The 15,000-nt window shown below is 44.1% G+C and overlaps 2 protein-coding genes across 5 annotated transcripts in view; one reads left to right on the forward strand and one right to left on the reverse strand.

Annotated features, from left to right (window-relative positions):
* LOC132445653 (cyclin-dependent kinase-like 3) overlaps positions 1–4,900 on the forward strand; it is a 7,089-nt gene extending 2,189 nt beyond the window's left edge. Inside the window, exons 3-10 of one of the 2 annotated variants that reach the window (XM_060035750.1) lie at positions 556–750; positions 849–1,036; positions 1,455–1,567; positions 2,246–2,385; positions 2,469–2,542; positions 2,618–2,750; positions 3,239–3,965; positions 4,008–4,900. In XM_060035750.1, the coding sequence (XP_059891733.1) occupies positions 556–750; positions 849–1,036; positions 1,455–1,567; positions 2,246–2,385; positions 2,469–2,542; positions 2,618–2,750; positions 3,239–3,965; positions 4,008–4,330 (1,893 nt within the window). In that variant the 3' untranslated portion in view covers positions 4,331–4,900. Of the gene's footprint in view, positions 1–555; positions 751–848; positions 1,037–1,454; positions 1,568–2,245; positions 2,386–2,468; positions 2,543–2,617; positions 2,751–3,238 lie in introns of both variants that reach the window. The other variant, XM_060035749.1, reaches the window with a different exon arrangement.
* Positions 4,901–6,781: 1,881 nt separating this feature from the next.
* Positions 6,782–15,000, reverse strand: part of LOC132445654 (broad substrate specificity ATP-binding cassette transporter ABCG2-like) — a 14,744-nt gene continuing 6,525 nt past the window's right edge. For all 3 annotated transcript variants that reach the window (XM_060035751.1, XM_060035752.1, XM_060035754.1), the window contains exons 8-19: positions 14,737–14,839; positions 14,429–14,477; positions 14,243–14,329; positions 13,623–13,721; positions 12,684–12,829; positions 9,812–9,894; positions 9,212–9,301; positions 8,909–9,033; positions 8,629–8,783; positions 8,315–8,404; positions 8,057–8,121; positions 6,782–7,332 (exon numbers count right to left, since the gene is read on the reverse strand). In XM_060035751.1, coding sequence (XP_059891734.1) covers positions 7,185–7,332; positions 8,057–8,121; positions 8,315–8,404; positions 8,629–8,783; positions 8,909–9,033; positions 9,212–9,301; positions 9,812–9,894; positions 12,684–12,829; positions 13,623–13,721; positions 14,243–14,329; positions 14,429–14,477; positions 14,737–14,839 — 1,240 coding nt within the window. In that variant the 3' untranslated portion in view covers positions 6,782–7,184. The remainder of the gene's footprint in view (positions 7,333–8,056; positions 8,122–8,314; positions 8,405–8,628; positions 8,784–8,908; positions 9,034–9,211; positions 9,302–9,811; positions 9,895–12,683; positions 12,830–13,622; positions 13,722–14,242; positions 14,330–14,428; positions 14,478–14,736; positions 14,840–15,000) is intronic.

Below are 15,000 nucleotides of genomic sequence, written 5' to 3' on the forward strand. Positions count from 1 at the left end.
AGGCCTCGTACGAATCACAGTGGTATAACATCACTCACTCTTGTTTGATATTGCTTAATTGTGGAGTGTGTGTGGTTGATGGCTGGTTTAAGCAGGCTGACCCAACCCGAGTTAGGGTGATTGGCCTCTGGGGCCGGGTGAGGCTGCACACCTGTGGTGCAGTCATTCATCAGGGCCCACAGGTTCAATCATATCATCCATCAACCAGGTGTGAGTGGGATTGTGGGTAACATCTTGACCTACACTCAAATAAATGGCTTTATATAAAAGCTACCAGAGGAGACCAGCTCTGGTAGCTTTTATATAAAGCCATTTATTTGAGCGGATCGGGTGTCACACCATTATGGTGGGGTGACACCCACATAGGGCTCCACTATGTGGCGCACAGGTGTGTAGACTCTCCCAGCACCCAGAGTCCAATCAGCCTGACTCGGGCGAGGAGAGGCTGCTTAAACCAGCCCTGAACAACACACCCTCCACAATGAAGTGTCTTTAATGTAATATATTGATGAGGTGTCTATCGAGTGATATGTATTGCGTACAATCTATCTCCAGGGTCTTCGCCATGACAACCTGGTGATGCTATTGGACGCCTGGCGGTATCGGCGGCGCTGGTATCTGGTGTTCGAGTTTGTGGAGCGGACGGTTCTGGAGGACCTGGAGCGGAACCCTGGTGGACTGGATCCAGGGCTGGCCAAGCAGTACCTCTATCAGATCCTGTCTGCCCTCGCCTTCTGTCACCAGAACAACGTATGGACCGCCACACCCGTCCGATCGGAATGCCACTCTACGATAAACTACAAGGGTATACATTGTAGTTTATTGTTGTCATCCAACTCCCTTCCCAGGTCATCCACCGCGACGTCAAACCGGAGAACATTCTGGTTTCGCCGGGGGGCGTGGCCAAGCTGTGTGACTTTGGGTTTGCCCGCCGTGTGGCCGCGGCCTCGGGGGGGAGGGGCGGGTACACGGACTATGTAGCGACACGCTGGTACCGCGCCCCTGAACTCCTGGTGGGAGACTCGCACTATGGAAAGTACGTACCTGGATGTGTGTGTGTGGGTGTGTGTGTGCGTGTGTGCGTGCGTGCGTGCGTGTGTGTGTGTGTGAGTGTGTGTGTGTGTGTGTGTGTGTGTGTGTGTGTGTGTGTGTGTGTGTGTGTGTGTGTGTGTGTGTGTGTGTGTGTGTGTGTGTGCATATGTGTGTGTGTGTGTGTGTGTGTGTGTGTGTGTGTGTGTGTGTGTGTGTGTGTGTGTGTGTGTGTGTAGACCAGTAGATGTGTGGGCAGTGGGATGTATGTATGCAAAGAGTTTGACCTGTGTGTGTGTGCGCGCGTGTGTGTGTGTGTGTGTGTGTGTGTGTGTGTGTGTGTGTGTGTGTGTGTGTGTGTGTGTGTGTGTGTGTGTGTGTGTGTGTGTGTGTGTGTGTGTGTGTGTGTGTGTGTGTGTGTGTAGACCAGTAGATGTGTGGGCGGTGGGATGTGTGTATGTAGAGTTGGTGACAGGACATGCTCTGTTCCCTGGGCACTCTGACCTGGACCAGCTGTACCGGCTGATACGCTGCTTTGGTGAGTACTGGTTGGTCAAAAGGCTTCTGGGAGGGGGGGGTTCAAGATGAGTTCGTCATTTAAAGGCTGTTTGTAGAATAGAGTAACAACATGTTGCATTGACACCAAGATTTTAGAATGGGTGTAACATTTTATTTTGAGACTTTAGAGATTATTTCATTTCGACAGTGACACAGTGTCCTACACACGCATATTTATCAGCAAATGTACATTCACAATTAGTTTATTGTTTGCAAATGATAAAATAGCTCATGTGGCAAGCATTATGAAACTCTTCTAGGCCCTAGGCTATTTTCGTCTTTAAAATGTATTGCATGAAGCTGTTTTAGGTTGGTTAGAAACTAGTGAAATCTCCACTGATCAAGTTTGTTTGCTGGCTTCCATGGCTCCTGCAGGCTGTATTTGTCTGCAAATGTGTTTCATATCTGGCAACCTGGGCTACTGAGAATAGTTAATCGTAACACACTGGCATGTTTCCTTCATCTTTTATGCTATATTATGGTAATTGTATGGTTAGGTACAGCACATTTGTTGCAAACTTTTACAAACGTGTTTGTAATTTAAAAAGTGTTTGCATAGTTTAAAGGGAGGTCGATTATGATCGGAGCTTGTGGTTAAAAGTTATTTGTAGTTCAGGGAGAGTTTGACGATTTCAGGCTTTTTAAATGATTCGATCAGGATGTTCTACAGAGCGACAGCAGCAGATGTTCTACAGGAACCCTGCATTCTCCGGTCTCCGGTTCCCTCACTGTGCCGCCAGAGAGCCTCTTGATAGCAGGGACCCCAAGATAAAACACGCCGTACTACAGCTGTTGCAGGTGCACACAACACGCACGCACGCACGCACGCACGCACACACACACACACACACACACATTACGGTAACCTCCTGTCTCCCCAGTTGTGTCTCCATATGGACCCAGAACTAAGAGCCCAGAGCTCCGATCTACTGCACAACCCGATGTTCACCACTAGGTACACATTATAATTGACTACAGTAGTACATACGGTGTTATCATCATATCTAACAGTCCCTTGGGTTCCTTGAAGGTTTGTGGAGGAGCTCTTGTCTAGGATCCAGAAAGAGCGGGGAGACTGCTCTGTCCTGCCCGTCAGGAACGTCTCCCGGGGGGAGAGAACGGAGAGAGAGGAGGGCAGGAGGACTGGACTGCACCAGGACCTGGTATATAATCATCCTCATATTAAAGCGGAGGAATGATCCCAATATTCACACAAAATACAAACAAAGAGATTTAGATTCAGAGGTTCAAAGGTTTTTATTTGTCATATACTCATACAGGATGTGCAGTGAAATGTCTGTGTGACATAGTCTGTATTTTCTGTGCTTAAAAAAAGGAAATTAAAATACAATAGAATACAAATAGAATAAAATAAACAGAAATTAAGAATATTATAAATATATATAAAATTAAAACTGGATAAAACGGGGGATGTGCAATATGGCCAGGGTTAAAGTGGCAAAGTGAAGGGGGAGGGGTGGGGGGGATGTCCATTGGACCAGTATCACTTAGTGACTGAGTAAAGGGCTCTGATTGCCTGGGGAAAAAAACTTGTCCTCAGTCTCAGTCTCTCTATTGAATAAGTATTTGACTTAGCCTCAATACTCAAAGACGTTGTGATCTCTGTTTTTTGTTACTGATGGTGATGCAGGGAAAACGAGAGGAGGTGGAAGAAGGGGACGAGAAGGTGAGGGTCAAACTGAAAAACAGGCTGAATCAAAAACCCAGTAGACCCAGTCTAGAAGGAGAAGGGCTACTGGCCCCACCTTCAGGACCCGAACCGAGGGCACCACGGCCAGGAGAGAAGGCTGGTAAGGGACTATCTACACCCAGAGCAGGCGGGTCCAGGAAGAATTTGGTCCTCTCCAAGCCAATAAAAGCTCTGGTGTCGAGGGTTTGTTCTTTACCCTCCATCTACAAGACCAGGAGAACCTGTGTCACACATAGGAAACAGAATTCTACACACAACAGACTGTTGGCAATGCCAGCCAAAGACAGTTTGGAGTACCTCGCGACAACAGGCCGTTTAAAACCTCTGAGATCTGCAGAGTTTGAAACAATCCAGGAGCCAGATGTTGCTTCATCTCTGAAATTTTCCCAAACATCAAGAGACAGCGAGGTCGAAGCTATGAAGGTTGATCTCTATTTAAAGCCAAGCAGAAAAGCTCCTACAGAGACAAGAGGACAGCCACCTTCCTCTGCTGCTTACGTTCTAACCTCCGTCACCCCTTGCGCTACAAAGACCCCTGGGGGCCGGGTGGTTCTGAAGCACTTCATACTGGGCTCCACCTGTCCTCTAGAGACTCACACCTCCATGGACCCTACCTCCTCAGAGAGTCCTAAGACCTCTCGCTCATCCTCCTTGAAGACTCCAGCAAGTCCCGAGACCTCTTCGTCATCCTCCCCGAAGGCTTCAGAAGGCCCTGAGACCTCATCTACCCTGAAGTTTAGAGTAGGTCTAGAGACTGCATCCTCCCTGAAGTCTCCACAAGGTCTAGAGACCGCATCCTCCCTGAAGGCTCCAGAAGGACCTAAGACCTCATTCTCCCTGAAGGCTCCAGAAGGACCTAAGACCTCATTCTCCCTGAAGGCTCCAGAAGGACCTAAGACCTCATCCTCCCTGAAGGCTCCAGAAGGACCTAAGACCTCATTCTCCCTGAAGGCTCCAGAAGGACCTGACAGCTCATTCTTCCCGAGGCTCCAGAAGGGTCCTAAGTACACAGTACCCCTGCAGGAACCATGACATGATGGACATGATGGACATTCTTTCCAGAAACCTCTGGTGCATTTCCAGCAGGGATCTGACGACTGTCACTGTATTTGCACTACCACAAATTCAAAATGTACTTTCTGCTGGGTTTATAGACCAGTGAGGAAACTGGTTTGAAACATAGATTAAGTTTATTACGTTTTTTTTAAAATATTTTTTAGGTTGGTTCTTTCTGGGAACAATACATGCATTGTTGACTTTTTTTTATTTTAAGTGCTTAAATCATACAAAACCATGAAAAGATTGTTTTTATGCATTTTATCCTTGTGAATTAACAAATTCTTAAGAAAGGTTACTTTCTGCTTTGGCATTTCTGATTATCACCAGAGTAGCAGAGTGAAAGAACCCTATAACATTTCATGTACCCTGCATAATACTATAATAATAATTAACTGTTGTAGGTACTGAAACAGAAAATTAAATGAACCAAGACTGAAAAACGAGCCTGAACAAAGACCAAAAGTAGCCAAAACAAGACAAAAAAATGAACTAAACAAGACTTAAAAGTTTAAAACAAACCTAACCAATAGTGAAAACGACCTTTATCGATACCAGAAACATAGTCCCTGACCAAGAATAAAAACTAGCCTAAACAACACCTAAACTAAAGAACTCAACCAAGTGTGAAAATAAACAAGACGAAAAATTACGCTAGGGTAAAAACGTTTTTTGAGAGTTATCCCTGAACTCCATCCTCAGGACTCTTCAGAGGAGTCTGAATCCGAATCAGAGTTTCCCCGGCAGCAAGGCCGAGGTTGTCCTTCGTTACGACTCAGCGCAGTCCTTCTCTGATATGGATGGAGGTTTCGTGACATCACACCGTAGCCAGGAAACAGCCAATTAGCAGGCAGGCCGGGGACATAGCCGGCCTGAGGCCTTCCACTATTGATCAGGAGGGAATAGAGGAGGCGGGATTTCAGCCTCAGAAGGCTGTCGGTGGTTGGTTGCCTAGCAGCCGGCTGCTTAGCAACCCCTGGTTCCTGGTTCCTGGTTGGGGATTGATTGGTCGGTTTCTTGGCTGGCAATTGGTTCATTGGATTCGTGGGTCTGGCTGGCAACACCTGTTGTTTAACGTTTTAGGTGGCAAACAAAAAAACAAAATGACAAATATGAAACCTTAGAACACCGGGAGTGAAATTTTCCTTCCAAATGTTGTGTATCAACATTATGCAATTATATTACCTTTGCCCTCGTGGGCGGTGTGCTGTGGGGGGTCAGGGAGATGGAGGAGGTTGAGGAGGGTGTGAGGGGAGACGGTGTAGGAACAACAGGTGTAGTCATAAAAGGTGCAATAATAGGAACAATCCTGCAGGTGTCACCAACCGCTAGCCCATCAAGCTCTGGAGGCGGGAAACCAGAGAGAGATGGAAGGGGCGGAGCTAGGAGAGAGACATTTTTACTGCGTTATCTTTTCAAACAAATTCATAGGGTTTTTTTGGGCATGGAAAATGTCCATACATTTCCAGCGCATTAAATAAGATCAGATAATAAAAAGGGAGATAAAATCAACATTTGCTATTTACTTTTGATACTCTCTCCCCATGTTGATATAAAGGTCTCTCTCTCGCTCTCTCTCACACACACACACACACACACACACACACACACACACACACACACACACACACACACACACACACACACACACACACACACACACACACACACACACACACACACACACACACACACACACACACACACACACACACACACACACACATATTCTCAGATGAACTGACCTTTGGCTCCAGAGTCCAGCTGTTGAGCATTAGAATCGTAAACGATGTGGAGAGCCAACAACAGTAAAACGGACGAGCGATACTGGCGACGCATGGTGAAAAGACAACGAGCGATGCAACGAGGGGAAAAAAAGGGTTAAACAACAAAGCACATTTGAGAGAGTAAAAGAGAATGAACTGATGAGATTGTTGAAGATAAGCAGAGCGTGGAATCGAAAGATATAGTGAGACCGTTGGAAAGAGCAAGAGGTGATGGCAAGAGATAGTGTAATGGAGAGATGAGCTGAAGAGAGATAAAGAGAGTGATGTAGAGAAGGAGGGACACAGAGAGAGAGAAAGAGGAGGAACAGAGATCGAGAGCTAAGCCCCTGTCTAGACTTTACACCATGTTTAAAGAGAAATGAGACATATTACAACATTCAACAATCTCTTTAATCCTTCCTTTATTTAGCGTTACACACAGGCATACTCCCACACGCGCGCACACACACACACACACACTCACACTCACACACACACACACACACACACACACACTCACTCACTCACTCACTCACTCACTCACTCACTCACTCACTCACTCACTCACTCACTCACTCACTCACTCACTCACTCACTCACTCACTCACTCACTCACTCACTCACACATACAGACACACACACACATTCAAAATACAGTATGGAAACCAACCAGGTATGGTATTTTTAATTGAAATACTAATCATAAACACTTTAAGTAAAACCATCCAGTGTGCAACTATCATTTATAACAAATGAATGTTAGAAGTGCGGCTTCACGTTCCACCAACGGTATTAGCCATAAACATGAATAAAATCTTCATAAAATACAATAAAGCATTATATTAAAAAGATCACATCTGTGTAAGATACAATTCAATTTCTAAATTATTACAAATTCAATACTGAAATCAAGCATGAATGGAGATGCATTTATTTTACAAAAGCACTAAAACATTTAATAATCAATGTTTCCTCCCCAATAACAACCACGGTCTTCCACTGGTTGTACTGGAGGCTGCCCAGTGCAAACACAGTGTTCCACTGGTGACACGCGGAGCTGGCCATCAGGTGAACTTTTTGATGAAGCGTAGTTTGGTGTAAGCGATGGACAGGAAGATGCAGGTCATGATCCCCAGGGCCATGTGGTTCTGCCATAAGCCCCAGTCGGAGGCATCTACTCCCTGGTACGCCAGGAAGGCTTCCCCTGTACATCTGAGGACGCAGAACACACTGTTAACACGGTATGACAGAGGACCCACCCACTCCCACCAAGAGCATCAAGCACTGCGCGTGGGGCACCAAGTGCTGGAGGGGGCACCACACCGCAATGGTGATCATCCTCATAATAACCATAATGCTGAATTGTTTACATTAAAGATGAAGCACAAATACAATTGCAATCATTGAGTAAACCATTATAGGCATCAGGCAATACAAAGTAATGGATATTTGCTCGAAATAAAACAATTAATTATGGTACCCCTTAATTACACCTAGTATCCCAAAATATTACTAAGGACCGACCTACAACTCAATGGTAACCCCACCCTGAAAACACTGCCCCACCCCGGTCTAATTGAGAACTGGAACACCAGCAAGTAAACCAAGACATTAAGGCAGGTCTTAAAGCAGGAGCCATGTGAAGGATCTGATTGACAGGAGCACTTAGACCCCGCCTTCGTCGTTTAGTTAATATATTATAAGCGGCCGGTCCCTTCACAGGAAATAGACTCAGGTAGGTGCTTTTTATTGTTTAATGACCCTTTGCTGTTGTTACCACTTCAAAACATTGCTCTGTTTATCTGAGTGTAGGATAACCTTAAGCTAACCAGAGGCTCATACCAGAGCGCTTGCAGAGCGGGTCGGCTGACACAAGCTATAACAAGTTCACGAATTAACTCAGGCAACACTGTGACTCATTTCGTGTGTGTCTTACATTTGACCTGGTGAAGAGGTACTGTTGCAGAACGTAAGACCCCGGAACTCGTTTACCAAAAGCGCCTAGAGAGGGAGAGAGAGAGGAAATTAATAATGAATATTTTATTAGCAAATGTGCCTGTGTGTGTGCCTGCGTGTGTGTGTGTGTGTGTGTGTGTGTGTGTGTGTGTGTGTGTGTGTGTGTGTGTGTGTGTGTGTGTGTGTGTGTGTGTGTGTGTGTGTGTGTGTGTGTGTGTGTGTGTATGTGAGTACTCACTGATAATCCGTATCGAGGGATACTGAAGTACCTCAGCCAGGCCAGCCAAACTGGGATGCTCGTAAGATTCACCAGAAGACCTGTAAAGATCTGCGCACCCACACACACACACACACACACACACACACACACACACACACACACACACACACACACACACACACACACACACACACACACACACACACACACACACACACACACACACACACACACACACACACAAAGCTGTTAGGAGCATTCAGGTGCATATCGGTCTTATGTGTTTGTGTGTGTGTGTGTGAGTTTGTGTTAAGGTTTGTGTTTATAATGACCATCATGAAGACAAAGGTGATGGTCATGAAGATGTTGGCGATGGCGACGACCGTCTGGTCGGCGGAGATGGCCATGGTCATGGAGGTGGCCGTGTACGCCGTCAACGCCACACTAAGCATGAAGGTGAAGAACGCTGCGACAGTCGCCTTCAGACCTACACACACACACACACACACACACGGTTGGATTAAGTGTGCCTGTCTCTTTGTCAACTGAACGAACCTCCTTGTAATAACCCAGTAAGATTTGGCCCTCTTTAAAACGCGTTAATCAGTGTACCGATCATGAAGTAGGCCACACAGCTGAAGACGATGGCAGGGACGGTTCTCAGGGTGAGGATGTCAGACAGGAGCTTACACAGGAAGTACACAGACAGGCGGTAGTAGCCACTTGTATACTCATGCCTAGAGAGATAGAAATTAGACTGATGCTATAGTACTAATGTATGCAACTTATATTCAATCCGTTTGTGTGTGTGTGTGTGTGTGTGTGTGTGTGTGTGTGTGTGTGTGTGTGTGTGTGTGTGTGTGTGTGTGTGTGTGTGTGTGTGTGCGTGCGTATTAGACTTTGTGTGTTCCTTACATAAAGATCTTCCTCTCTGCGATGAAAAGTTCAGCTGCTGACAAAGAACTGAAGCACTGGTTTATAGTGATGAAGAACAGAGCTCCAAACCTAATAGAGAGAGAGAGGCAATCATCGGCTTCATGTGTGAAATATATACGAGGTGAATGATTCATTTTAGGAAATAAATACAATTAAAGTACATAAGAGCCCAATAGCATAGGACAGGATAGAATAGAGCACATGACAGTATAGTAGAAGTATTTTTCATCTTATAATATAGTAAAGCGTAGAATATCATTTAATATAGCATAACAAATTGTATTATAATATCATATAGTGCAATTCAATACAGTATAATATGATATAATATATAGTAGAGCAGAATAGAATAGAGCACATAGTGCTATAATATTATAAATGAGTACTTAATATATTTTGTAAAATAATTTATAGGCTTAATATGATTAAAAGTATGACATCATATTATTGAATTTGGTCAGCGAGTCTACAGCTTTCTAGATGTGGGCCTGGATTTCCAGGCTAATATTATAGTATTATATGATATAATCTAGATTATAGTAAACTAGAATAGAATAGAGAAAGAATAGAACAAATTACCTGTTCTGACTACCAAATGTGTCCTCCTGTACATCAAAGAAAATGACGCCCACAATCAGAGCCAGAAACAGAGTCACCGCCACCTAGAACCACATAAAGGCAAGGCAAGGCAACTTTATTTATATAGCACTGTTCATACACAAGGCAGACTCAAATTGCTTCACATTGTCATATAATAAAATTAAATAATAGATAAGTAAAAGAAAACATATAAAGATCAGATCAACAGTCTCTGTGGTACCCACGTCGGACTCCAACCCGACCTAAAGGAACATGGTCCTTTCTCTGGGACTCCAACCCGGATTCTAGTCAATTTCTATTCTAGGACTCTAACTTAGATTCTAGGACTCTGACCCAGACACACGTCGGGACTCTAACCACGAAGCCTTATTCTGGGACTCCAACCCAGACAGACATCGGGACTCTAATCCAGACAGAACTCAGGCCTTTCTCTGGGACTCCAACCCAACCTAAAGGAACTTGGACCTTTCTCTGGGACTCCAACCCAGATTCTAGGACTCTAACGCAGATAGAACTTGGGTCTCAATCCCTTATCCTTTCTTTCTGGTATCAGATCATGTATCTTTCTGGTAAAAATAGAAAATAAAGGGAAAGTTAAAAAAAGCATTTTAGAAAGTGCAATGTATTTAAGATTTAGTCTTCAGTCTTGTTTTAAAGGTAGTAAGAGTTGGGGCAAATCTTAAATCCTCAAGGAGTTTATTCCAGCTATTTGTTGCATAGTAACTAAATCCTGCTTTCAGATTGGTCTCAGAAGATCTTAGTGGTCTAGAAGGCTTATGTAGTGAAAGCATTTCAGTTAAATATTTTGGGTATAAACCATGTAGGGATTTATAGGTTAGCAACATGATTGAAAATCAATTCTCTGACCTACAGGAAGCCAATGTGACGATTTAGGAATTGGTGTAATATGTATGTCTTTGTTAGAACTCTAGCAGCAGCATTCTGAACAAGCTGAAACTTCCTTAGAGTTTGTTTTGGGAGACCTATAAGGAGACCATTGCAGTAATCAAGCTTACTAGTGATAAAGGCATGTACAAGTTTTTGTAAGTCTTCGGTTGACATGAGCCCTCTAAGTCTAATTTTTAAGGTGATAATATGCAGTTTTTGTAACTGATTTGATGTGACTGTCGAAATGTAAATCTGAATCCATGATAACCCCTAGATTTCTGGCTTTGATTGAGGTTTTCAGGGACAGAGAGTGAAGGTTTTGGGTTACTTTAAGCCTTTCTGTTTTAGCACCAAATACAATTATCTCGGTTTTGTCCTCATTTAGTTGAAGGAAATTTCGGCACATCCAGTCTTTCACTTGGTCAATGCACTGGCCCAGCAGATCTATGGGCCGATAGTCCTTTGGTGATAGCGATAGATACACAAAGTTGCCAATGGAAACAAAGTAGTTCCTATTTTGTAAGTAGAACCTGAACCAATTTAAGACTGTGCCTGAAAGCCCCACCCAGTTTTCAAACCTGTCCAAAAGTATTGTATGGTCTACACAGTGTCGAATGCAGAACTGAGGTCTAGTAGCCTTAGTATTGAGGTTTTGCAAGAGTCTGTGTTAAGACGGATGTCGTTTAAAACTTTAATAAGGGCGGTCATCTGTACTTTGCAGGGGTCAAAATCCTGATTGGAAGGTGTCGTTGCAACCAGTTGAAGCCAGGATGTGATTAAGTTGCTGGAGGACAACTTTCTCAATGATTTTACTTATGAAGGGTAGATTTGATATTGGTCTGTATTTGTTAATAATAGAGGCATCTAGGCTCCGCTTTTTTAAAAGGGGTTTAATAACTGCAGTTTTCAAGGCTTTTGGGAAATTGCCTGACTGATAAACAATCACCATAGATACTACACACTTTACTACACACTATACACCTCCCTATACATAGTGCACACTGTGTACTACACACTCTATACACACCTCACTATACATAGTACACACTCTGTACTACACACTCTATACACACCTCACTATACATAGTAGTCACTGTGTACTACACGCGATACAAACCTATATGTGTGTGTCTGCCTGTGCTATTAAGCTGTTTATGTGTACAATACAATACAACTTTATTAATCCCACTAGGGGCAATTTGTTTGAGCAGCTTGTTGTACATACAGACACAGTAACATACAAACAACAAATACACACACACAACTACGGAGCATTTAGTAGTCGAATTGCAGGGGGGATGAACGACTTGGAATGATGGTTAGTTCTGCAACCAGGTAAAGCGTAGCGACGCCCTGAGGGCAATACGAACATGAACATGACCAGAAGAAGCCAAAATACCTTCTGCTTTCTTGATGATTTGCCGATTGCAACAATAATTCAAGTCCCTTTGTTTTACTCCAGTGATCTTGGAACAGATTTTGACAATGCTATAATGGCTGTTTCTGTTTTTTACGGTGCGGCTGTGAAACCAGCAGATAAAATAAAAGCTCAGGAGACTCTCAATAAAAGATTGATAAAAACGACTGGATGACGGGACTGACAGTGTGTGTGCGTGCGTGTGCGTGTGCGCGTGTGTGTGTGTGTGCGTGCGTGTGAGTGTGTGTGAGTGTGTGAGTGTATTTGTGTACGTACGTACGTATGTATGTGTGTGTGTGTGTGTGTTTGTGCCTGTGCTATTGAAGTGTGTATGTGTGTGAACCTATTTTATGGAGGTGCGTGCGTCAGGCGTTTGTGCGTGAGTGTTTACCTGTGCTATGGAAGTGTGTGTGTGTGTGTGTGTGTGTGTTATAGTGTGTTTACCTGGGCTATGAACGTGTGTGTGTGTGTGTGTGTGTGTGTGTGTTATAGTGTGTTTACCTGGGCTATGAAAGTGTGTGTGTGTGTCTGTTATAGTGTGTTTACCTGGGCTATGGAGGTCTGAGGGTTGAGCAGGAGGTTCTTAAAGGTTCTCTTGAGGACCCATCTGAACTGGGTCCCAAAGCCGGTGGTGTAGGTGATGGTACGGGCTACAGGAGCTGTGGACACCTCCTTCCCCTGGGTGATCCTCTCTGGAAACACAGAGCTTAGCTCAGCTGGGCCGCCTTGGTAGACGTAGCTATGGATTTAGCAAGCCCCGTAGGCCTATCAGTTATGATCAGATCTATAAGTCACGTGATGGGACTCAGGACCACCACCCAGGACCCATTCAGGACCACCACTCAGGACCCATTCAGGACCACCACCCAGGACCCATTCAGGACCACCACTCAGGACCAACAGAGCCACTACTCTCCCCCCCCCCCCCCCCCCTGCTCAACCCAACGTGGAAGGAATGGACCAACACTGGGAGACTGGCTGTGTGACGTTGACAGGTTACCTCTACGTTTGTGTGACTGGGTTGCTTAGATTAGGTGGATCTTAAAGTTGACCCGTCGTACCACCACGTGTGAGTGGGATGAGCCGCGACAAGCCGTTACAAATCAGCTTCTTCTGACATCACAAGTTTAGTGTCCACTGAGATGTGCGCTTAATAGATCAGTCGACCAGCCAGTGGACTGTAGCAAACGTTGCTCATCTTCTGTCACCTTTAAGTGCAGTGTGTGTGTGTATCTGTTATGGGTGGACAGTGGATGTATGTGTCTCTAATGGGTTTTACCAATGGATTGCTGTAGGTGTTTTTTTGTTATATATTTGTTGTATATTCACTTAATGCACAACATTAAGTGAATATACAAAACATCCAATTCTCCCCTTTGGGCAAATCAAAGTGTATTCTATTCAATTTTATCATAGTCTTATTCGAAATGGATTGATGTGATTGCAGCTCACAGAATCGAACCGTCAACCTTGGCGTGTACGTACCGAGCTCAGCCTTGGTGTCCTTGAAGTAGCTGCTGCTCCTGTACCCCTCCACCAGTTTCTCCTCCACCTTCCTGGAGGAGCCCTCCCCTGAATCAACCTCTGGAGGAGAAGATGGACATTTGGTATACATTAGAGCTGTCAAGCGATTAAAATATTTAATCGTGATTAATCGCATTAATGTCATAGTTAACTCACGATTAATCGCAAATTATTTTTCTATGCTAAAGATTTTTTTGTCCCATAATTCTTCTCATTTTAATTCTCTTATCAACATGGTGAAGTGCATCGGCTTGCCTTGTGCAAATATTTTTTTATTGATAACAACATTGGCATATACTGATCAAAACAGGACGATACAAAAAAAGAGCCTATAGTGCAATTAAACGACTGCTTTGAACAAATGTCATTTGAACATAGCAGTCAGGCTACTGCTTCTTTGTTTTGAAAAAAATATATATATATATTTTTTTGTAATAAAATAATTGCGTTAATCGCGCGATACATTTTTTAACGCCGTTAAATTTGGTTTGCGTTAACGCCGTTAATAACACGTTTAACTGACAGCTCTAGTATACATATATACACATATTGATAGTATACACACACACACACACACACACCCTCATTGTCTTTCAAGGCTGAGGAGTCTCCATTAATGACATCCAGAAAGAAGTCGGCTGGGTTGTTGTGGGGCTCACAGGTGTATCCTGGGAAATGGAGTTCCAAATCAGCCACACGTAAAGAATGCTAACTGTGCATATTGTATTATAGATGTAGAAATCCAAAGGGGGTAGAATGATGCTGACCTATTTCAGAGAAGTATCCCAGTGCGTTCTGTGCTGGTCCGTGGAAAACCTAGCCAAAAATAATAATAGTTTAAACAATAATGTTCAAACAATGATGATTCTTGGTAACATACTCATAGCCTCAGGTCCATGGAAATGATCTGGCAAGGCTTGTTGTTATGTCAGCTGGTTAGCTTTTTGGAATGCAACCTTGTTAGCGTGTTGGCATTTGTTTCTGCTAGCTGGTTAGCTTTTTATGCTAACTTGTTGGTGTGGTTGTGCTAATTGGTTAGCTTTTTGTAATGCCGGCTAGCTTGTTAGTTGCTGACCTGCTTGCCATTGACCAGGAGTGTGAGGCTGTCGAAAAGCCGGTAGATGGAGTAACGAGGCTGATGGATCGACAGGATGATGGTGCGACCATGTTCAGACATCCTAGAGAGAGAGAGAGAGAGAGAGAGAGAGAGAGAGAGAGAGAGAGAGAGAGAGAGAGAGAGAGAGAGAGAGAGAGAGAGAGAGAGAGAGAGAGAGAGAGAGAGAGACTCAATGGCTTCTGGTCCACTTGTTCAAAAAAACAAAAACATATGACCTTGAGG

Source organism: Gadus macrocephalus, chromosome 17 (genome assembly GCF_031168955.1).
Source record: "Gadus macrocephalus chromosome 17, ASM3116895v1".
In the NCBI taxonomy this organism is placed as follows: Eukaryota; Metazoa; Chordata; class Actinopteri; order Gadiformes; family Gadidae; genus Gadus; species Gadus macrocephalus.